The sequence below is a fragment of the Oncorhynchus kisutch genome, linkage group LG5 (genome assembly GCF_002021735.2).
Source record: "Oncorhynchus kisutch isolate 150728-3 linkage group LG5, Okis_V2, whole genome shotgun sequence".
NCBI lineage: Eukaryota > Metazoa > Chordata > Actinopteri > Salmoniformes > Salmonidae > Oncorhynchus > Oncorhynchus kisutch.
In genome coordinates this window covers 18,294,655-18,319,829 of record NC_034178.2, presented here as the reverse complement: position 1 = coordinate 18,319,829, position 25,175 = coordinate 18,294,655, and the positions used below count along the sequence as shown (strand labels likewise).

Genomic DNA, 25,175 nt, shown 5'->3' with positions numbered 1-25,175 from the left:
TCAGCTCACGATCCAAATGGCTCCATGTCTCCTAGGGACTGGGCGAGAAGTGAATCATGTTCATCTGGGAGTGATGATTGTTATACTCGAGTAGCTAGACCAGCACTTTAATAGGCTTTGCCTTGTCAACAAAAATAAAATACAGCGGGATATAAAGTAGCCTAATGGATGCAAGAGGATGACGCACTTCTTTTGAGCATAAAATGAACAATCGGCCCAAAATTGTAGGAGTAGACCCTCCCGTAGCTTAGAATGCTTAGCGTATTATCATTAAGTGATAATGCCCGAAAAGGATATAGTCTTGACACAAATCTAGGTTTGCTACCCAAGCCGGGTAGCGACCCAGTCGTTCAGTCTTTTTGTTCTGTATCAATATACACGTCACCCAGTCATTCATTCTAAATGTTCCATTGACATACTGGCTGGCAAAATTTTTATTCCTTGCTTGCTAGCCAGCCAACTGTAGATAATTTACAGTCAGGTCAAACAGTGCAGCCAGAATAACACGAACAAAAAAGGGGGTATTTGGACATAAAGTCGATAATTTATCGAACAAAACAAACATTTATTCTAGAACTGGAATTCCTTGGAGTGCATTCTGATGAAGATCAAAGGTAAGTTAATATTTATAATGCCATTTCTGACTTCTGTTGACTCCACAACATGGCGGATATCTGTATGGCTTGTTCTGGTCTCTGAGCTTTGTACTCAGATTATATCATGGTGTGCTTTTTCGGTAAAGCTTTTTTGAAAGCGGTTGCATTAAGAAGTTTATCTAAAGTTCAATGCATAACACTTCTATCCATGTTTATTACGAGTATTTCTGTAAATTGATGTGGCTCTGCAAAAACACCGGATGTTTGGAAGCAAAACATTACTGAACGTAACGCGCCAATGTAAACTGAGATTTTGGGATATAAATATGAACTTTATCAAACAAAACATACATGTATTATGTAACATGAAGTCCTATGAGTGTCATCGGATGAAGATCAAAGGTTAGTGATTCATTTTCTCCATTTCTACTTTTTGTGACTATTTGGCTGGGAAAATGGCTGTTTTTCTGTGACTAGGTACTGACATAACAATCGTTTGGTGTGCTTTCGTCGTAAAGCCTTTTTGAAATCGGACACTGGTGGGATTAACAAGTTTCTTTAAAATGTTGTAAAATACATGTATGTTTGAGGAATTTTAATTATGAGATTTCTGTTTGAATTTGGCGCCCTGCATTTTCACTGGCTGCTGTCATATCGATCCCGTTAACGGGACCTCAGCCATAAGAAGTTAACACAATCACTTCAAACGGAAGCTGGCAAGCCATCAAACTAGCTGCACTTCATTTCGTTTGACGTTTTTTCAAAATTCACGTCTTTGTATATATACAAAAAAATTATGCTAGCCCATTCACGATTTCGACTGGCTGAAAAACGCCTGTCTCGTTCCGACACGTTCATTACTATGGGGCAGCTGTTGCACGTTGGAGACAGACAGCAAGGTTTATACAAATCCCCACTGCTGAAAACAAAATGTTAGTCTAAAAGAATGTGAGAATGTCTAGATGCTTTTTATATTGGAGATCAACTTTATAATTTGCCTGGATGGGCAGATGAGACAGTGGATTGCGCAGTCAGAACAGAGTAAATAGAGTAAACAGAGTAAATAGGCATTTTAACATCATAGATTTAGCCAGTGTTAACTTGTGGAATAGACACCGGCTGGAATGTGGTTTTAACCAACCAGCATTTAGGATTAGACCCACCTGTTGTATAGAGATATTGTGGTGTCTGAAATGCAATCAATGATTAACAGACCAGCCAAACTTATCCTTTTGTTTATTGAGCAATTCAGGGTACATACATGGTGAACAAGCTTGAGTATATATCGTAAGTAGTATTAACTGTGACTACACTACTGTAAGTCCTAACTGATATCATACCTCACATTATGAAAAAAAACGTCTTGCAAGTTTGATGCTAGTGGCAATGTCACAAAAAGGTACAGAAATCAATGTCTGTAGTAGTTGGTAGTGTCATCGTCTCAGTATGTCCAGTCATGTCCGTTGTCATGTCCAGTCATGTCCGTGGTCATGTCCGTGGTCACCTCTGCAGAAACAAAAACATTCAGGGTACAGTGAGACATGTGGCTTCTAACGCCTTCCCTGGCATTGTCACTCAATTCAAACTGTGACTACCAGCCGCCATCAATCTGATCTGAGGGAGCAAACTTTTGGGTAGTCTCACCAGACTCAGGCCACGCGCTCCGTTAGAAAATACTACCCTTTGGAAGTGTGTAATTACGCTGCAATTAATCATTGTACCATTTTTGTCAAACTTTCAGATAACATTTTATTGGTCGCATATTTAGCAGATGTTATTGCAGGCATAGTGAAATGCTTGCGTGTCATATGATGGTGCTATGAGACCAGGGTAAACAAAACCAGTTTTGCAAGGAATAGTGGTTTCTTCGACAAGCTATGCTACGCAGGCTACACAGAGAAGCAGCACAGCTCGTAGGGGAAACCACTTGAGTCGCACAAAATGGAATATAACGTTGCGGAAAATGTTCGTAATTACACAATTGCATGTGTACTAGAGGTCGACCGTTTAATTGGGGCCGATTTCAAGTTCATAACAATCGTAATCAGCATTTTTGGACTCCGATTACATTGCATTCCACGAGGAAACTGCGTGGCAGGCTGACAACCTAGCTTCTTAGCAAATAGCATTTTCACAAGCAACAATTATTTTTTATTGTAGGAGTGAATGGTCTGAATAGGGAGTGGGAAACAGAAAAATAGATGTTATTGGTAGAGAGGTTTGGATGATGTCACCAGGAAGGCCAAAACGCCATCCCACCTTTATAGGCTGAAATTTCAGGCGGTCGTTTCAAATAGCTTACACTAAAAGAACATTATCCTAATTTTCACAGTATTAGTCAGAGTGGAATACACACACATGCATAATTAAGAAAATATAATTGAAAAGGTTTACAAAATTAATAATTTAAGGGTTAAGGTTAACAATGTTAATTTAGCATTAACAAAATACATTAATCTTAACTTTGAAACTGACTTACCTCTTTTACCTAGGAATTGGCTAGTATGTCCGCGGGCGCTTGTGGGACTCCTCCCTTGGTTCCCTGGGCGGGTCAGCCAGCATCACCTTCATCCTCACTCCGTTCACCATTTTACCATGTAAAGCAGCCATAGCGTCGCCCGCACTCTCTTTCTCTGCGTACTTCATGTAGCCTACGTTCCTCCCAGGCACGAGGTGCACCTCCACAAGGGAACCAAATCGACTGCAGAAAGAACCATCAGTAAGTACTTCATTAGGCCTGATTGCTTAGAAAACATTATGAAATAGTTTGTTAACCATTAGGTAACTAAATATTGTATGTCTTTATGGACATTAGTCAGTGTGTGTGCGTGTATGTTTAAACCATGTACAGTCGTGACCTCATCCCCAGGTTAATTTCAACCGTTTCCAGAGCATGGAAACAGTGTGTGATGCTCTGCGACTAAGGGAGCAAGGTTCCAAAGTCTAGGTGAGAGAGAGCCTCCTACAGTAAGCCTTGACCGAGCCAGGACGACCCATAGAGACAGGAGCCCAAGTCCTTTTTATTTATTTTTTATTTCACCATTATTTAACCAGGTAGGCTAGTTGAGAACAAGTTCTCATTTGCAACTGCGACCTGGCCAAGATAAAGCATAGCAGTGTGAGCAAACAACAAAGAGTTACACATGGAGTAAACAATTAACAAGTCAATAACACAGTAGAAAATAAAGGGGGGAGTCTATATACAATGTGTGCAAAAGGCATGAGGAGGTAGGCAAATAATTACAATTTTGCAGATTAACACTGGAGTGAAGAATGATCAGATGGTCATGTACAGGTAGAGATATTGGTGTGCAAAAGAGCAGAAAAGTAAATAAATAAAAACAGTATGGGGATGAGGTAGGTAAAAATGGGTGGGCTATTTACCGATAGACTATGTACAGCTGCAGCGATCGGTTAGCTGCTCAGATAGCAGATGTTTGAAGTTGGTGAGGGAGATAAAATTCTCCAACTTCAGCGATTTTTGCAATTCGTTCCAGTCACAGGCAGCAGAGAACTGGAACGAAAGGCAGCCAAATGAGGTGTTGGCTTTAGGGATGATCAGTGAGATACACCTGCTGGAGGGCGTGCTACGGATGGGTGTTGCCATCTTGACCAGTGAACTGAGATAAGGCGGAGCTTTAACTAGCATGGACTTGTAGATGACCTGGAGCCAGTGGGTCTGGCGACGAATATGTAGCGAGGGCCAGCCGACTAAAGCATACAAGTCGCAGTGGTGGGTGGTATAATGCACAAAATGGATGGCACTGTGATAAACTGCATCCCGTTTGCTGAGTAGAGTGTTGGAAGCTGTAGCGTGAAGCAGCTTGACGTACAATTACACGCCCTGGACGTCTGTCGCAGGGCCTTAACCCCAATCCATCTCCTTAATGCTCAGCGCAAAGAGAGAGGCATATTTGTTGATGAAGTGGCATGTTGTTTAAGTGCTCCCTTTATTTTTTTGAGCAGTATATATATATATATATATATATATATTTATTAGCAGTATATTAGTGTGTATATACACTGCTTAAAAAAATAAAGGGAACACTTAAAACAACACAATGTAACTTCAAGTCAATCACAATTCTGTAAAATCAAACTGTCCACTTAGGAAGCAACACTGATTGACAATAAATTTCACATGCTATTGTACAAATGGAATAGACAACAGGTGGAAATTATAGGCAATTAGCAAGTCATCCCCCAATAAAGGAGTGGTTCTGCAGGTGGTGACCAGAACCCTTCTCAGTTCCTATGCTTCCTGGCTGATGTTTTGGTCACTTTTGAATGCTGGCGGTGCTTTCACTCTAGTGGTAGCATGAGACGGAGTCTACAACCCACACAAGTGGCTCAGGTAGTGCAGCTCATCCAGGATGGTACATCAATGCGAGCTGTGGCAAGAAGGTTTGCTGTGTCTGTCAGCGTAGTGTCCAGAGCATGGAGGCGCTACCAGGAGACAGGCCAGTACATCAGGAGACGTGGAGGAGGCCAACAACCCAGCAGTAGGACCGCTACCTCTGCCTTTGTGCGAGGAGGAGCAGGAGGAGCACTGCCAGAGCCCTGCAAAATGACCTCCAGCAGGCCACAAATGTGCATGTGTCTGCTCAAACAGGTCAGAAACAGACTCCATGAGGGTCCGACGTCCACAGGTGGGGGTTGTGCTTACAGCCCAACACCGTGCAGGACATTTGGCATTTGCCAGAGAACACCAAGACTGGCAAATTCGCCACTGGTGCCCTGTGCTCTTCACAGATGAAAGCAGGTTCACACTGAGCACATGTGACAGACGTGACAGAGTCTGGAGACGCCGTGGAGAACTTCTGCTGCCTGCAACATCCCCCGGCATGACCGGTTTGGCGGTGGGTCAGTCATGGTGTGGGGTGGCATTTCTTTGGGGGGCTGCACAGCCAACCATGTGCTCGCCAGAGGTAGCCTGACTGCCATTAGGTACCGAGATGAGATCCTCAGACCCCTTGTGAGACCATATGCTGGTGCGGTTGGCCCTGGGTTCCTCCTAATGCAAGACAATGCTAGACCTCATGTCAGCAGTTCCTGCAAGAGGAAGGCATTGATGCTATGGACTGGCCCGCCCGTTCCCCAGACCTAAATCCAATTGAGCACAGACTGTTGCACCACAGACTGTCCAGGAGTTGGCGGATGCTTTAGTCCAGGTCTGGGAGGAGATCCCTCAGGAGACCATCCGCCACCTCATCAGGAGCATGCCCTAGGGAGGTCATACAGGGCACGGGGAGGCCACACACACTACTGAGCCTCATTTTGACTTGTTTTAAAGACATTACATCAAAGTTGGATCAGCCTGTAGTGTGGTTTTCCACTTTAATTTTGAGTGTGACTCCAAATCCAGGGTATCCATGGGTTTATAAAGTTGATTTCCATTGATAATTTGTGTGATTGTTGTCAGCACATTCAACTATGTAAAGAAAAAAGGTTTTAATAAGAATATTTCATTCATTCAGATCTAGGATGTGTTATTTTAGTGTTCCCTTTATTTTTTGGAGCAGTGTATATACACCCCTTCAAAATTACTGGATTCGTCTATTCCAGGCACACCGGTTGCTGACAGGTGTATAAAATCAAGCACACCGCCAGGCAATCTCCATAGACAAACATTGGCAGTAAAATAGCCTTACTGAAGAGTTCATCGGATGCAAACTTTGCAACAAGTCAGCTTGTCAAATTTCTGCCCTGATAGAGCTGCCCAGTCAACTTGAAGTGCTGTTATTGTGAAGTGGAAACATCTAGGAGCAACAGCTCAGCGGTAGGCCACACAAGCTCACAGAACTGGACCGCCAAGTGGTGTAGAGCGTAAAAATAATCTGTCCTCAGTTGCAAAACTCACTACAGAGTTCCAAATTGCGTCTGGAAGCAACATCAGCACAAGAACGGTTCATTGGGCGTTTCATGAAATGGGTTTCCATGGCCGAGCAAGCCTAAGATCATCATGCGCAATGCCAAGCGTCAGCTGGAAGGGTGTAAAGCTCGCCGCCATTGGACTTCAGAGCAGTGGAAATGGGTTCTCTGGAGTGATAAATCATGCTTCACCATCTGGCAGATATCAGGAGAACACTTCCTATCCCAATGCATAGTGCCAACTGTAAAGATTGGTGGAGGATGAATAATGGACCTCAGACACCCGAGCCATGGCCTGTTCACCCCGGTATCATCCAGAAGGCGAGGTCAGTACAGGTGCATCAAAGCTGGGACCGAGCGATCTCAAGGCTGTTAAATAGCCATCTCTAGCCGGCCTCCACCCAGTACCCTGCACTGAACTTGGTCATTAGCTGGCTACAACCCAGTTACTCATCCCTGCACCTTAGAGGCTGCTGCTCTATGTACATGGAACACTGGTCACTTAAAAAATATTTACATACCGTTTTATCCATTTCATATGTATATAATGTGTTCTAGTACATCCTATTCAACTATTGCTGTACATCTCCCATTCTATCCACATATTCTTCAGATATCCTATATATTATATCCACATACTGTCCATAATGTCTATATATCCATTATAGTGTTGGGTGGAGGAGGAATAATTGTCTGGGGCTGTTTTTTTTTTTTATGGTTTGGGCTAGGCCCGTCAGTTCCAGTGAAGGGAAATCTTAACACTACAGCACACAATGACATTCTAGATGATTCTGTGCTTCCAACTTTATGGCAACAGTGTGGGGAAGGCCCTTTCCTGTTTCAGCATGACAACGCCCCCATGCACAAAACGAGGTCCATACAGAAATGGTTTGTCAAGATCGGTGTGGAAGAACTTGACTGGCATGCACAGAGCCCTGATCTCAACCCTATCGAAAACCTTTGGGATGAATTGAAACGCAAACTGGAGGCCAAGTCTAATCACCCAACATCAGTGCCCAACCTCACTAATGCTTGTGGCTGGATGGAAACAAGCCCTCGCAACAAAGTTCCAACATCCAGTGGAAAGCCTTCCAAGAAGAGTTGAGGACGTTCTAAACTCAGCAAAAAAATAAATGTTAATTTCTCAGGACCCGGTCTTTCAAAGATAATTCGTAAAAATCCAAATAACTTTACAGATTTTCATTGTCAAGGATTTAAAAACTGTTTCCAATGCTTGTTCAATGAACCATAAACAATTAATGAAAATGCACCTGTGGAACGGTTGTTAAGACAATTACAGCTTCCAGACGGGTAGGCAATTAAGGTCAGTTATGAAAACTTAGGACACTACAAAAGTGGCCTTTCTACTGACTCTGAAAAACACCAAAAGAAAGATGCCCAGGGTCCCTGCTCATCTGCGTGCACATGCCTTAGGCATGCAGCAAGGAGGCATGAGGACTGAATGTGGCCAGGGCAATAAATTGCAATGTCCGTACTGTAAGACAGTGCTACAGGGAGACAGGACGGACAGCTGATCGTCCTCACAGTGGCAGACCACGTGTAACACCTGCACAGGATTGATACATCACACCTGCGGGACAGGTACAGGATAGCAACAACTGCCTGAGTTCCACCAGGAACGCACAATGCCTCCATCAGTGCTCAGACTGTCCGCAATAGGCTGAGAGAGGCTGGACTGAGGGCTTGTAGGCCTGTTGTAAGGCAGGTCCTCACCAGACATCACCGGCAACAACGTCACCTATGGGCACAAACCCACCGTTGCTGGACCAGACAGGACTGGCAAAAACTGAAATCCGACCATCACCCGTGGTGAGACAAAACCCTGACTCGTCAGTGAAGAGCACTCTTTGCCAGTCCTGTCTGGTCCAGCAACGGTGGGTTTGTGCCCATAGACGACGTTGTTGCTGGTCATGTCTGGTGAGGACCTGCCTTACAACAGGCCTACAAGCCCTCAGTCCAGTCGCTTACAGCCCATTGCGGACAGTCTGAGCACTGATGGAGGGATTGTGCGTTCCTGGTGTAACTCGTACCCTTCCTGCAGGCTCATCCTGATAATGCTGTGTGCTGTAGCGTACCTGTCCCGCATGTGTGATGTTCGGATGTACCGATCCTGTGCAGGTGCTGTTACACGTGGTCTGCCACTGCGAGGACGAGCTGTCCTGTCTCCCTGTAGCGCCGTCTTAGGCGCCTCACAGTACGGACATTGCAATTTTTTGTCCTGGCCACATCTGCAGTCCTCATGCCTCCTTGCAGCATGCCTAAGGCATGTGCACGCAGATGAGCAGGGACCCTGGGCATCTTTCTTTTGGTGTTTTTCAGAGTCAGTAGAAAGGCCTCTTTAGTGTCCTAAGTTGTCATAACTGTGACCGTAATTGCCTACCGTCTAATCTGTTTCGTGTCTTATCGACCGTTACACAGGTGCATGTTCATTAATTGTTTATGGTTCATTGAACAAGCATGGGAAACAGTGTTTAAACCATTTACAAATGAAGATCTGTGAAGTTATTTGGATTGTTACGAATTACCTTTGAAAGACAGGGTCCTGAAAAATATTTCTCAGCAAAAGACACCTCCCTTTTTCAGGAAAGTATTCAGAGCACTTGGCTTTTTCCCCATAATGGCAAAGCAAAAGCAGGTTGAGTGTTTTTCAAAAGTATTAAAAAAAGAAAAACAGATATCACATTTACATAAGTATTCAGACCATTTACTCAGTACTTTGTTGAAGCCCCTTTGACAGCGATTACACCTTTGGCAGCGACTGAGTATTACACTACAAGTTTGGCACACCTGTATTTGGGGAGTTTCTCCCATTCTTCTCTGTAGATCCTCTCAAGCTCTGTCAGGTTGAACCGGGTGCATCGCTGCTAAGCTATTTTCAGGTCTCTCCAGAGATGTTAATTTGCGTTCAACTCCGTGCTCTGGCTGGGCCACTCAAGGACATTCAGACTTGTCCTGAAGCCACTCCTAAGCTGTGTGCATTTGGTTGTTGTCCTGTTGGAAGGTGAACATTTGCCACAGTCTGAGGTATTCGCTTGGCATTCAGGCCAAAGAGTTCAATCGTGGTTTCATCAGACCAGAGAATCTTGTTTTCGCTTTGTCATTATGGGGTATTGTGTGTAGATTGATGACAATTTTTTAAATGTTATATCCATTTTAAAATAATGCTGTAGCGTAACAAAATGGTGAAAAAGTCAAGTCGTCTGAATACTTTCCAAAATGTACTGTACATTTTATTTGGCCCCCCAAGATCTGAGAATAAAATACAATAAAATAATGTATTGTGCCAGTTGCCGAACCCTGTTCTAAGTTGAATGCTAGATGGTGATGGACAGAGGTCAGTCAATTAAAATCAAGCGGGAGGATATTACCCGCTCCTGTCATAGGCTCTGTCTAAGTCGCTATCTGAGGCTCTCAGGATCCAGACGGTTCGACAAAGAGCGAGCCGCCTGGTGGACAAGACTAATGATGGTCCTAATCCTATATAAACCATGAACACCAGGCTTTATACATGTATTTAATTATCTTGGTTTACAAATATTAAAATAATGTTGATAAGCAGCAATTTATAAGACCTTCAATGAATGTGTTGTTATCAGTGCAAGGACTCATTGTGAACTGAAGGACTCAGTTTAGCTATTTTAAGTTCTTCCATACCAGAAGACATCTTCCAGGACGTCCATGGGAAGAGGTGCAGGGCTGAAGACCACAAAGAGACGCTCCTTAACCCGGCTATCTGGGGGTGCCAGGTTCTTCAGGGAGGGAAGTGATACATCTGTCTGGACGCGGGGCATCGGAGAGGCTGTGCGGTAACCCTGAGACACATCACATCAAGAGATTAACAGAGTAACAATGCGCACACCAACATCCCAAAAGCAAATAATTGAAAATCTACGATCTAGAAAAAGTACAACCTGTCTACTAGATGTTTTAATCCATGAAAAGTTTATTTGGAAAGGTTGTGAGCTCCTCTGAGGATCTATGCCAATCTTGATACTATAATAACTGCAAAGTGCAAGTACATTCAAACACTGTTTCCATTATGTAACAAACACCGTTGCTTACTGTGCTCATCTTCATCAGTTGCTGGCTGGTGGTAGGACCATTCCACACCATTGACATCATCTGAGCAGCAACCAGCTGCATTGCCATCTTCCCGACAGGACTAACAAACGACATGACAATTGTCTTACAATGGTGACCCACTAGAGTTGTTTTAAAAAATATTTATTTCAGCATTTCTAGAATGTACTCGAAAGGACAAGTAGGGACAGTGACAACCACATAAAGTAGACATCCAATTTGATGCATTCATTCTATCGATAAAAAACATGTATTATTTTGAGTACTGCTACTTCTAGGGAAACTGGTTGTGAGAGAAATTAAGCTGCGTGTATCCAATTGTAGTTAGTACTATTAACAATAATTTATAACACGCTTTCATTGAAAAACAATGCAGTGAGTACAATAAAATAAATTAAAACGAGACAAACTAGCCTGGGCCACTGACAAAGAACACAGTTGACACTTCAACGGACAAGGAACACAGCTTTAACTAAGAAGGCTTTCCTAAAGAGACGGATTTTAAGGCCAGTTTTAACACTAGAACTGCCATAGGCCAACGGCCACTGACGTTTGATTTTGTACATTAAAAATAACTCCAAGATCCTGCACCTTCGCCGACATTTCCTAAATATTTATATTTTACATTGCTCATTTGTCAGAATTTAAAAAACAAACAAGAAAGTATTTAGATATGGAAGCATTTAGCTGACTAAACTCTGTGTGCTATTCATTTTTGTAAATGGGTATGCATGTGATAAAATTCTAATTGAAATGCAAAAGATATTGCATTATAATATTCATGATTGAGTATGCATAATGTCTGACCATTTGAAAAGGAAATAGCAATTTGTGTTTGATATTCCATTTCCATGGTACTATCCACTGACATTTAAAATATATAATGTAAATTATTAAATGACAAAGTTTTTCAAATGTTAGCCATTTCATTTCCTTGTGACAAAAAAATATTACCAATTGACAATGCTTTTCTATCCATACTATGTGGTTCAAGACTCAAAATTCAACTTCGATAAATCAATCGCAATGCTTCATTTTGCCATAAAATTTTCCTCATATCATTTTCAACCTGTATTCATTGTCAAACACAGTGGGCAGGTTTTTGGTAATGTGTGGCAGAAAAGGTTGCCCGTGTTGCTGGCAACATTTACTTTCGGCATGCTAGCTGTATCGATATGGTGTTTTAAGGCCGTACCGGCAACAGCCAGTGGAAGACCCCACAGAAGAACAGACAGTGTTAGCGAGGACTTTGACGGAGGGGACTATAAAGCTCAAGGGGCACGGGGAGACACTAGTAGCTAGCTAATATGGCCAAATCGGCTATTATACACAGTGTACAAAACATTAGGAACACCTTCCTAATATTGCGTTGCATTCCACAGGGATGCTGGCATATTTTGACGCCAATGCATCCAAGGGAAATTACCAAGTATCCAGGTAGGCTGCAACCTGTTCAGAATGAGTCTGACGTCAGATACTTTCCAAGTCAATGCCTGGAGGTCAGTAAGACTTGATGTAGACCTCAAGGGGACCTGTAGTAGTTTTAATACACATCAATGTCTTACACCATTGTAGTGGTGATAGGTATGATGGAGTCTATTTTATAGCTATGTTATCCACAGAGGAGCTAACCTCACAATGGAGGGTTCTATTTATTAGTGGCATGTGAGTTAACCATCAGAAGAGTGTTCTGGAGATTCCCTTACATGTGTTGCAATCTGAGTTGCTACTGAGTTGCTACCATCTCCTCTGTCGCTGTTATCAATGGCAATTTGTTTTGGGAGGTCTCTAACCCTCTTACTGATTGGGTCTGGACTGACTGTGCTGGCATTGGTAGTTGTACTCAAGAGGACCAGTTATTCTGAAATGTTATCCTACCGGAACACGATTAGAGCATTTTACTAGTTGCATTGTAGTTGAACCTACACATGGCAAAGAATGGTTATTTTTGCCATTTGTTGGTGGAAAGTCCAGGGGACTTCTTTCACAACCAGTGTGGTACACCTCAGTGATATCTTAGATGTGTTAAGGTTATCCCGGTCGAGAGGCTTGTCCGCTCCTCTCTGTTCTAATGGGGAAGTTTAAAACTAGAAATGTTGCCTGCTCTGGCGGCCTCGCACAGTGTTGCACGTAGTCTCGACCCCGCCAGCAGCCTCGATGAAACCCATGGGTCTGGGCTAGTATTATCCCCTTTGTGTCTCGGGAGCTCCCCACCAGCGGTTGGTATTATCTGAGGCACAAACAAAAAGATAGGACCCAATGGACGAGATGTCAAAGACCGCGTTATTAAATTGGCTGTAAGCTTTAACCAAATCCCCTGGTGATTTTGCTTCAAAAATCTCAGGGGGCCGTCGAGGCCCCTCAGTCAAAGCGTCCGCATGTGGCAACCTCTTCAGTACCTGCGAACTGAGACGAGGATATCTGTCTGTGATAGTGTTTCACCAGTGGGAGTCATCGGGTCAGTTGCGGGACTGACACCATTAGTGTCATTGTAAGGGCTGACAGTCCCCCACAAAGCAGAAGACACTCCGCTCATGAATGTTTTTCTTGCTGAGACGGCCACAGTGCTTGCGGAAGTGTCTGAAGGGCGAGAGAAGCGGATCTCAACTACAGTTTTGCACGACTTCGAGGAGGGCAGTTGCTCATTCACAGAGACTGCCGGCTCGAAATCATGAAAAGAATGGTCAATCAGGTTTGCTGATGGAATGTGTCGAGATATCATAATATCCCCTTTGGATCGGATTCTGCACCAAGTTTCGAAACGTCTTTTTCCCAAGGGATGCTTTTGACAGATACCCCTCATGGATGACTGTGTTGCAGCTATTGTTAGGGGAAGACAGTGTGGTCAGCGGAGAAGGCACTGACCTGTGACCAAACGTGGTTGGTTTTCAAATCCATCAGTGGGAGTAAACGATCCATCAAGTGTGCACCGAGTAGCAGGGCTTCAGATTCAAGGCTGGTAACATACAGGTTGAACAAGCGATACATCCCGGAAGTATAGTTTTAGCATAACTATCAATGTGAGAGATGAGTGAAAACTCGAAGTGTATTGTCGCATCGTTCCCTTTATAACCAATGTTTAGTCGGCTTCAAAGCCCTTTAGAGATCTCTCTAACATTGTTCTATGATGAGCGATATTGTCGAGCTCAAATCAATTAGCGCATGACAGGTTAAGCAGTCCTTCAGGACTGTTTCCAGGTATGGCTGTTTTGAGTTGCATTTAATGGACATATTCTTAACGACGTGATGTTCCGTTTCTGTTCATGATGAAAGCAAATTGACTTCTCGGATTTTGAGTGGGCTTGGCTTTTGACCTCTTTCTTCGCAACCTTTGTATCAGCCTATAGACAAAGCCTGTGGGCTTGTTTCTTGATCGAGCGAGCCCTGGATAGGGTCTTGAGTGAGAGCGGGAGAAATACGATTTTTAACGTCCTTGCTACGGGTGTTAATTCCTGTGGACTTGTTGTCCAGCAATTCCCAGTCTAGCCACTGTGTCTGATCTTTTTCCCTTTTCCAAAATGTGACTCGCTGTAGGTTCTTCACATAGTAGAACTTCCAGGGAACATTAGTCACGTTCTGGTCATATCAAACCTTTTGTTACCCGTGTGCTATGACACTGTGACACTGTGTGGGTTGGGTGCAGGAACGTAGCGATCAGGTCGATTGTAGCGCAGTCGTTTTGATAGACATACTTTAGTTATTATTTTGACTGCAGTGGGTATTGGTATCATGGCAGAAAGAGTTGTTGTGCAGCAGCTCTCAACGCTCCAATATTTGATAATGCACCCTCTAACTGGAGTGAGTGCTCATGGTCAAACTCCAAAACCAAGATGTCAGAGCTCTTAGCATTGCGTGCTTTTGATGCCTCAAAAGCTGTGCTTGCAAGCTCTTTCAGTTGTGAGATTGGCAAGCCAATGTGGGCTGCACCGCCCAAGTAGGTAATGAAGGTGGGATACATGTTCGACAGAAACATTTGTTTGAATGGTAACAGCTCTTTCATTCCTGTTTCAGTGAGTAGACCAAAGTAAGCTGAATGAATCCTATGATAGTAAGCTTGTGGGTGTTCATTCCGAGCTTGTTTGACAGTGTTAGCCAGGGAGCTATCATGTTTGCAAGTCACAGAACAAATGAATTATAATTTCAAAGCGGTGGCAAGTTTAGTGTAGTCATTTTGCACGTGTTGCTGTTCTAGACGAATTAACGTCGTCACGTGTCTATTTGACGTTCACTTCAACAGGTAAAGCCTATCAGAAACCGCAGCGTTCAGGTAGCCATCCTCTATGTCAGCTAGGAAAGTCTCAGTGTTGTTTGGCTGACCTGGAACTGGGTCAAAGGTGGGAATGTTTGACAAGTTTGTCATGGCGTTCCATGCCAAGCGGGTGGAGAGGGTTAGCTTCATCCTGTGGGGAAATTGGGACCGAAAGGCCAAGAGGAGATGCCAAGCTTTGGCGTTGTTGGCGAAGAAGCACCATATTACTCTTTACCTGAACGGCCAAGAGGAGAAGACCTAGGGACACACGAGAGAGGCAAAGTCTGAAACCTATCATCTTCACTCCATTGAGTACGGGCTCCGGTTGCTTGGTTGGGTAGTCACACTGTAGCACATGACCATTCTGAAATTCCACCAGATGGTACCTAAGGGTGGTATTCTGCTGCATAGTAGAGTACACTTGATTGCTTAGAGTCCTGATTTCAGACACCTGAGTGTCGCACTTGCTTCGTTCGGCCTCATACTTATCCGTCATTGTTTGCAGATGGAGGTCTTGAGTATGGACCGAGAGCTGTGATGAGATTTCCTCCGTTTGTTTAGTGTCTTCATCACCTGAGTTCTCTCATCATTCATTTGATCAGCGACTTCAATGAGTTCTGCTGATTTGGCATCCAACTTAGTCACTATGTTCATATACTGATAGTCTTTGGTTTGCAGCATTTGCTTTGAGTAACGTTCATCAAAACTGCCTGCATGTTATCAAATTGCGCGCTCCTGTTTGTAGATAACGACAGATTTATCTAGTTTAGCGTGGCCTTTGTCGAATTTAGTTTGGGCTAAATCGAAGTTGTTCCTGTAGAAAAGGATTTTGTTTTAAAGTTCGTGCTCGTTCATCGTCAAGTATTTGTAATTACTTTTAAATTGTTCAGTTTTCAAAGCACAGGTCCTCGGCTAGCAGAATGTTTTCATTTCCTGCATTTGTCGATAGTTGCTCGGTTCTCGCCACCTGTCCCTTCATATCAGCCATATTTTGCACATGCTTCTGCTAAGCACTGGGGTACTAGACCGATGCCAATCTTTGATGGCGATACATAAAGGCTCAAGTGGAGAGAACCTTTACAATGCCTGCGTCTGATGATTGATTATGGAGAGTGTTTTTCGCAATTTCTGCTGTCTTTCCGCTAACAGCATAGTTAGGGTTTGTATCGCTGCTGAGGTCAGTGATCAATCGGTGAGGGTTCACTAATTAGCGGGAGACTGGGAACCACCCCTCTGATAGCTTGCACATACTTGAAACATTATTTTAACATTTTTTTGTATTTTTTTTGAGGTGGTGGAAGCTGCAGACTATGTTAATCTATTTAAAGACGTTAATGAACCATCAATGCTGGATCAGTAATGGGGGAGTTGAAAGTGAATGAATTTGCAAAAGCAAATTTAATTGACTAATCAATGTTAAGTAATCATACCTGTATAGGCTATTTGGGAATTAACTGTAATTAACCTGAAAGCAATGCTGCCGCTAAGTTCATGTGGAATGTTTAAATAGTCTCTTTGGAAGAAATCCGTTTGGACCTTATCCAAATAATCCACCTGAAAATGTAAGTCTGACAATTTTAGCTTCTTAGTTAAATTGAACAAGATAACTATATCCAAATCAGTAAATATTGGCTGGATATAATAAGTGTGACCCCGTGTTACAAAAGTGAGACAACGCTGGGTGTCACATAGAAATAATTCTTAATAAAAAATAAAAAAAGATGGGTGTTTCTTCACCCGAGGGGTCACTGATCGCAGAAAGCTGAATACAAAAGGAAGTCCCGAGGAGGTGGAACATCCGTTTTCTAAGGCATACGATGTTGCTGTGTGAATAAAGTGGAAAAACAAAATGCCTGCTCTCTCTGTTAGGATTAGCTTGCATGTGATGCTAATGCTACTTTGTTCACTTTCAAGCACAACCAACATAGGATCCTTTACACTACGGGAAGGGGGTTTACTGTGATGACGATTGTGTTATCAAATTGATTAACTGTTTAACTATTACGATGATTAAATTACTCATTTAAAAATTGGCCGAATTACAACAATACTGAATGAACACTTATTTCAACTTAATATAATATATCAATAAAAATACATTTAACCTCAAATAAATAATGAAACCTGTTCAATTTGGTTTAAATAATGCAAAAACAATGTGTTGGAGAAGTAAAAATGCAATATGTGCCATGTAAGAAAGCTAACGTTTATGTTCCTTCCTCAGAACATGAGAACATATGAAAGCTGGTGGTTCCTTTTAACAGGAGTCTTAAATATTCCCAGGTAAGAAGTTTAAGGTTGTAGTTATTATAGGACTATTTCTCTCTATCCATTTGTATTCCATATACCTTTAACTATTGGATATTCTTCTAGGCACTTTAGTATTGCCAGTGTAACAGTATAGCTTCGTCCCTCTCCTAGCTCCTACCTGGGCTCGAACCAGGAACACATCGACAACAGCCACCCTCGAAGCAGCGTTACCCATGCAGAGCAAGGGGAACAACTACTCCAAGTCTCAGAGCGAGTGACATTTGAAACGCTATTAGCGCGCACCCCGCTAACTAGCCAGCCATTTCACATCGGTTACACCAGCCTAATCTCGGGAGTTGATAGGCTTGAAGTCATAAACAGCGCAATGCTTGAAGCACAACGAAGAGCTGCTGGCAAAACGCACCAAAGTGCTGTTTGAATGAATGCTTACGGGCCTGCTGCTGCCACCGCTCAGTCAGATTGCTCTATCAAATCATAGACTTAGTTATAACATAATAACACACAGAAATACGAGCCTTAGGTCATTAATATGGTCTAATCCGGAAACTATCAACTCAAAAACAAGACGTTTATCCTTTCAGTGAAATACGGAACAGTTTCGTATTTTATCTAACGGGTGGCATCCATATGTCTAAATATTCCTGTTACATTGCACAACCTTCAATGTTATGACATAATTAAGTAAAATTCTGGCAAATTAGGCAGCCCAAACAATTTCACCTGGTTAATATTGTCTGCTTACCTGGATTTCTTTTAGCTAAATATGCAGGTTTAAAAATATAAACTTCTGTGTATTGATTTTAAGAAAGGCATTGATGTTTATGATTAGGTACACATTGGCGCAACGATACGCACCGCATCGATTATATGCAACGCAGGACACGCTGGATAAACTAGTAATATCATCAACCATGTCTAGTTAACTAGTGATTATAATTGAATGAGTGTTTTTTATAAGATAAGTTTAGCTAGCAACTTACCTTGGCTTACTGCATTCGCGTAACAGGAAGGCTCCTCATGGAGTGCAATGTAATCAGGTGGTTAGGGCGTTAACTGTAAGGTTGCAAGATTGAATCTGTCGTTCTGCCCCTGAACGAGGCAGTTAACTAATGGTTGCAATCCCGCTATCGAGATGTGTCATCAACAACCACTGAATAGCATAGCGCTACATACAATAAATATTACTATAATTATTTATATTCATCAAATCACAAGTGCACTATAGGGAAACACAGCTTAGCCTTTTGTTAATCCACCTGGCGTGTCAGATTTTGAAATTATGCTTTACAGCGAAAGCAATCCAAGCGTTTGTGTAAGTTTATCGATCGCACGATAAAACATTAAGTACACTTAGCATCAGGTAGCTCGGTCACGAAAATCAGAAAAGTAAATCAAATTAATCGTTTACCTTTGATGATCTTCGGATGTTTTCACTCACGAGACTCCCAGTTACACAACAAATGTTCCTTTCGTTCCATAAAGATTATTATTATATCCAAAATGCCTCCGTTTGTTTGGCGCGTTATGTTGAGAAATCCACAGGAAAGAGCGGTCACGACAACGCAGACGAAAATTCCAAATAGATAGTTATAATCAATCCTCAGGTTGTTTAAAATATATAGTCGATAATATAGCAACCGCAAATGTCTTTCACAGTAGGAGGGAAAAGCAATACCTATCCAAACTCTGTTGTGCGAGCAAAACTCATGTGACCACTTGACGCTATGTTATCGTTCTGGCTCATTTTTCAAAATAAAAGCCTAAAACTGTCTGAAGACTGTTGACACCTTGCGGAAGTGATAGGAAAGGGAATCTGGTTCATATCCCTTTAAATGGAGCAAAGGGAGGCTATGGAACATGGGGTTTTCAAAATAGAAGCCACTTCCTGCTTTGATTAACCTCAGGGTTTCGCCTGCAATATCAGTTCTGTTATACTCAGACAATATTTTGACAGTTTTGGAAACTTTAGAGTGTTTTCTATCCAATACTAATAATAATATGCATATATTAGCAACTGAGACTGAGGAGCTGGACGTTTACAATGTGCACCTTTTCATCCAAGCTACTCAATACTGCCCCCTGCAGCCATAAAAAGTTAACTCACAGCACCTAGGCCGTCATTGAAAATAAGAATGTGTTGCCTAGTTAAATAAAAAGGTGCAATTTTTTTTTTTATGTCAAAACGGTGTCCAAAAATACAGATTTCTGATTGTAATGAAAACTTGAAATCGGCCCTAATTAAAATCGGCCATTCCGATGAGCTGGTCGACCTCTAGTTATAATAGACGTACCAATGGTCGTTCGATAGAGAAATGTCCTCAAGTCTTCGGTTGAGTTTCCTAGACTATTTTACATATATAGCCGCAGACTGAATGTGGTCTTAATTTTGTAGATTTCTTAACCATTTCAACGTGTACTGCTGGCGCTGCACGTAGCTGGTCTGGTGGAGTCTAACCATTCGTGACGTCCGGTTCAACACCATCCGCCTGCTCGGGGGGGGGGGGGGGGGGGGAGACAATGAAATATTGTTTCATTCCCCAATCTATTGATGTTGGAGTTTTGGTGGGAGGACTCCCTTTGTTCCACAGAGGTTCTCTCCCTCAATATTGCATGACAAAGAGTTTCTATGAGGTCATAAAACGGCCAACTTCACCCCTCTCCCTATGGGAAAGAGGGTGCTGTAGAGCGGACCCACTGTAACCTGATTCTTCGGATCCTCATAGAAGTCATGACAACTTGTAAAAGTCTAACACAATTAACCATGACGTCTTGTTGACAATAATTCTATTCATGTTGTAGTAACATGATCCTCCCCACTGAATTCTTGTTTGTGACATTTTGTTTATTGCAAGTCAAGCTTTCATTTGCACGCCATTAAATATTGTCAGTACTAAATTATGATACCCGCATTGGACAGTAACAGAGAATCTGTAAGGCGGCAGATGATCTATGATATGGACTGAAACCAGTCTGATTTTTTTGAGTTCCTGTTGTCTGATTTGAAGGCTACCAAAGTTATTCTGGGAAGAAAAGCCTTTTCTACTTGAGCTATTTTGCCCCAGACCTGACAGTGTGCTCTTCAACTAATCCATTTTTTTTTTCAACTAATCTATTCTAACCCAAGCAGCTCCCTCCTGTCTTCCAGATGCTGCTGCCCACCATCAGACAAGTAAAGATGCTCTACCATGAGCAAGGGAACCAAAATGGCTGAACGATGCATTGATAATATCACATTTACATAAGTATTCAGACCATTTACTCAGTACTTTGTTGAAGCACTTTTGGCAGCGACTACAGCCACGAGTCTTCTTGGGTATGACGCTACAAGTTCGGCACACCTGTATTTGGGGAGTTTCTCCCATTCTTCTTAAGCTCTGTCAGGTTGGATGGGGAGCGTCGCTGCACAGCTATTTTCAGGTCTCTCTGGAGCAGGTTTTCATCAAGGAGCTCTGTACTTTATTCAGGATCGAGAGAACGGAGCAGTCTCCGAGTCCCTGAAAAACATCCCCACAGCAGGATACTGCCATGCTTCACTGTAGGGATGGTGCCAGGTTTCCTACAGACATAACGCATGGCATTCAGGACCAAGAGTTTAATCTTGATTTCATCAGACCAGAGAATCTTGTTTCTCATGGTCAGAGTCTTTAGGTGCCTTTTGGCAAACTCCAAGCGGGCTGTCATGTGCCTTTTAAGGAATAGCATCACTCTACCATAAAGGCCTAATTGGTGGAGTGCTGCAGAGATGGTTGTCCTTCTGGAAGGTTCTCCCATCTCAACAGAGGAACTCTGGAGCTCTGTAAGAGTAACCTCCAGGTTCTTGGTCACCTCCCTGACCTTTCCAAATCATGTCCAATCAATTGAATTTACCACCTGTGGACTCCATTCAAGTTGTAGAAACATCAAGGATGATCAATGGAAACAGGATGCACCTTAGTTCAATTTCAAGTCTCATAGCAAAGGGTCTGAATCCTTATGTAAATAAGGTATGTTTTTTTTAAATAAATTTGCTAAAATTATCTAAACACCTGTTTTTGCTTTGTCATTATGGGATATTGTGTGTAGATTGATCCATGTAAACCATTTTAAAATAAGGCTGTAACTTAAAAATGTGGAAAAAATAAAAGGGGTCTGAATACTTGCTGAATGCACTGTATATGGATGATTCCTAAAGCCAGGCATATTTAAAAGTTAGGCTATTGATTATAGACCTAATTCATTTGGAGTTTCCTCTCTCCTCAATTTTCTCAGACAATTAGGCTAAGGCAAGGACTGTTTCCTCGTCTCTGCCGCTGCAGCCTCCACCGTATTGTTCTCAAACCCAATATGCTGGTTAACTTTGTTATTATGCACATAGCAACATAGGAAAGGCGCCAATTCTACGGTGCACCGAAGATTGGTTCATAAACAACAGACAGCGAACGTATCTAACGCGGGAGCAAGCGCATGTTATAAATTATAATTATATATTTTTTCTTTTTTACCTTTATTTAACAAGGCATATTAGTGTTGCACAATTATTTTTACATAATATAACCATATACAATTGTTTGTCTTAGAGTGATGGACTGTGCAATCCCCGTGAGACAGGAGCATATCAGATGAATTTTTTTTTTAATTGCGATTGCTCGGGTCTTTATTGTCTCTTGGTGTCTTTAATATATACATACATATTAGAGGTCAACCGATTTAAATCGGAATGGCCGATTAATTAGGGCCGATTTCAAGTTATAACAATCGGAAATCAGTATTTTTGGGAGCTGATTGAGACGATTTTTTAAAATACCTTTATTTAACTTGGCAAGTCAGTTAAGAACACCTTATTTTCAATGACGGCCTAGGAACGGTGGGTTAACTGCCTTGTTCAGGGGCAGAACGACAGATTTGTACCTTGTCAGCTTGACTTTCTTAAAATCAATACACAGAAGTATATATTCTTAAACCTGCATATTTAGCTAAAAAGAATCCAGGTTAGCAGGCAATATTAACCAGGTGAAATTGTCACTTCTACTGCATTCATTGCACGCAGTCAGGGTATATGCAACAGTTTGGGAGGCCTGGCTCTTCGCAAGCACAGCACTGTTTATGACTTCAAGCCTATCAGCCTAATGGGGTGTGCGCTAACAGCGTTTTTGCATTATTTAAACCAAATTGAACATGTTTCATTATTTAGAGGATAAATTGATTTTTATTGATGTATTAGATTAAGTTAAAGTGTTCATTCACTATTGTTGGAATTGTCATTATTACCCCCCCCCCAAAAAAAGTGGGGATCCTAATAGTGTAAGACAATTTAGTTTATCTTTCGACAACATTGGCGACAACTAAACACAACTAACTATGGCCTAGTAACTGACGTCGAAAGTTTCCAGTCTCAGGTAAATCATGTCATAAATTGGGTGAGTGGATGGCTGGAGTAGGTCTTTAGCAATGAATATGTACAAGATCAAATAAACCTAAAGATCATGCTTTAATGTACCTGGTCCTGTCTTCTCCATCCTCTATGTGGGCCACGATGAGGCGGTTTCCAGGGGGATACTCAAAGCCATTCAGCTTCTCTTTGGCGTAGAGGGCAGAGCCCAGGTTGTTGTAGCGAATCACAGCATGTCCTTGGGGGGGGGGGGGGGGGGGGGGTTAAAACGTTTTAAATGCATCATGAGCAACAACTAACATTAATGTGAACAATTTAAATACAAAATTAGGAGTGTTAATCTTTGTGGGTAACACTACATAAGAATGTCAAAAAAATATGTATATTAACAAAAATAATGAGTAGGCTTATTCCAGAATGTCTTATAAGCATTATGAACATAGACATTACTATAAACTACTATAAACATACACATCTATAAACTAAAGTGTTACTCTTGATAAATCAATGTGTGACTCAAATTTGATTTAACCACATCTTCCCCTATTAAATACATAATTATCAATGTATAATACCTTTGTTGAGCCCACAATGATCCCGCTGCATCTCACAGTAATCCATCCCTGGTATGAGGTCAAAGAGGCCATAAATCTGCTCCTGGGTAACACTAGCTCTCGAGGATACCATTAGGCACCTGGTGATGAGGTCACTGGATCGGTAGTCAGTTACGGCATAACTGCCAGGGTCAGCTGTCAGGTAGGGAACACAGACAGATGTCAGACCACAGCTAGATTAAAGCAAATGCAAATGAAAGCAAAGGTGACATTCTGAATCAGAATGAAGTACTTCACATACACACTCCAAAGGAATAGGGGTTCATTCCCAGGTCACTTGACATGTGCTCTGCTCTGCCACTGCTGTGATAGTCATTATCTGCAGATGAGTTCTTGCTTCGGGGCTCAGCAAGAACAGCCCTGTAGGCTGGTTGCACAGACATGGGTTAAATTGATACAAATGAAATTCTACAGTGAAATCATTGAAAGGGAAAGTGTTTTAACTTGAGTTTATCTGTTCTGAGGCTTCAATGAAAGGGCTGATGCCTGCTTACCTCTATCACAGTTCTCAATGGCAATGGCTGCTTGTGATGGCTTATGATACCTCACATATCCCAAGCCTTTGCTCTCCCCTGTGGTTTTATTCTTTATGATCACACAGTATTCTATGTCCCCATACTCCTACAAGCAAAAAAAATAATAATTATCTATATTGGTCTGCTATCTTAAGGGCTGCAGGTGTTTAGAGCATTGAGCAAGTAACGGAAAGTTTGCAGGTTCAAATCCCCGAGCCGACAAGGTGTGCCGATGTGCCCTTGAGCAAGCGTCTGCTAAATTACTCAAATGTACGGGTGGTCACTTTGGCCAGAAATATTTCACCAAGTGATAAAATGCAATGCAATGGACCTCGTACCTTGAATGTGTCTTTCAGATCTTCTTCTGTGAATGTTTTGGGAATCTTTATAAATATTCTGGTGAGCTCTTCATCCTCCACATCTCTGTGTCTACCAGAGGACCTTGACTGGGCAATGAACACCTGAAACAGTAGTCATATTCAGTCAAAATGCATAACTTGAATACCTCCAGGACACCTACACCACCAGATGTCACAGGAAGGCCAAAAAGATCAAGGACAACAACCACACAAGCCACTGCCTGTTCACCCTGCTATCATCCAGAAGGCGAGGTCAGTGGTATTAAAAAAAGATACATTAATGTCCATCATGTAAGTATTGTGGAATTTCATCCGGCCCTGGTTATTGAAAATATGTCACAGCGGTTTTGATGGAACAATGGATTCTCGAGACATACATTGTTTGCGAACTATTAGATGCAACCAGGAAATGGCGGAGCCATCAGGAAAGATTTGAACGAAGAAAGCTGATCCGAGAACAGCGCTCCCTTTCTTTCCATACTATATGTATTCACCTTCGACGAAGTACTGTGGCGACCATTTTCTCTGCTTGATGTTTCGGGCAGTTGCAGGAAACGTGCATCGTTAAAATACGGGTAAAACATTCCATCGCTATCGGTGAACAGGGCCCAGCATGGATTTTTTTTTTTTTATACTTAAGGAAATAAATAGTTAATGTTAGAAACTTGGATGAGGTCATATTAAGTTTAGATGTATGTGCATGCAAACCTTAATGGGCTTCGTTCCGTCTAACAGGCATTTTCCATGCATGTCCTCCATTGCAGTGCATGCTTCCGAAGACTTCGCGAATTTAACATAGGAGATCCCCTTCGATTCTTTCGTCTGTTTGTCCTTAACGACCCATACACCTTGGACCTCTCCAAATACAGAAAATTTCTCTCGAATAACATCATCTGAAACTGATCGACTTGTTACGAGAAACAAGCGACTGTTAGGAGGATTGTCAAGATTTTCAACTGATTGCTTGGATGAGTAGTCCTCCATTTTGGTTATCAAGAAATGACGTTGTGTGCGTCACATAGTACATGTTTGATGCTGCGTTCATGTCAACTCGGAAACATGGGCTCTGAGTTTCCATTTGAAAGTACCAGAATCAACCAATAAGAATCTATGTAAATACGTTCGTTATATAACTCGGTACGTTCTGATAACTCGGAGAAACGCTGTGTTCGTGTGCTTTCCACTTGGAACCAGAAATAATCAATTGGAATCTATGCAAAAATGTAGGCAC

General features: G+C 42.2%; 1 protein-coding gene across 2 annotated transcripts; it reads right to left on the bottom strand.

Annotated features, from left to right (window-relative positions):
- Positions 1-1,815: 1,815 nt before the first annotated feature.
- LOC109890739 (RNA-binding protein 45) lies at positions 1,816-24,958 on the bottom strand. 2 transcript variants are annotated; one of them, XM_031824616.1, is made up of 10 exons: positions 24,653-24,958; positions 23,924-24,046; positions 23,565-23,691; positions 23,312-23,437; positions 23,032-23,205; positions 22,565-22,694; positions 10,551-10,650; positions 10,143-10,300; positions 3,085-3,297; positions 1,816-2,102 (listed from the first exon to the last, which is right to left on the bottom strand). In XM_031824616.1, exons 1-9 carry the CDS (start codon positions 24,926-24,928, stop codon positions 3,096-3,098), a joined length of 1,416 nt encoding a protein of 471 aa, XP_031680476.1. In that variant the 5' UTR covers positions 24,929-24,958; the 3' UTR covers positions 1,816-2,102; positions 3,085-3,095. The 2 variants fall into 2 exon arrangements, with proteins under 2 accessions (XP_031680476.1, XP_020338342.2); XM_020482753.2 differs by having other exon boundaries at positions 3,076-3,297; positions 24,653-24,957.
- Between the last annotated feature and the right edge of the window lie 217 nt (positions 24,959-25,175).

Coding starts and splice junctions, on each gene's coding strand:
- LOC109890739 (XM_031824616.1), bottom strand. CDS start 24,928: ATGGAGGACTACTCATCCAAGCAATCAGTTGAAAATCTTGACAATCCT. Junction 23,692..23,923: donor ATCTGAAAGACACATTCAAG/GTACGAGGTCCA, acceptor TTTTGCTTGTAG/GAGTATGGGGACATAGAATA. Junction 23,206..23,311: donor CCCCTATTCCTTTGGAGTGT/GTATGTGAAGTA, acceptor CCTACCTGACAG/CTGACCCTGGCAGTTATGCC.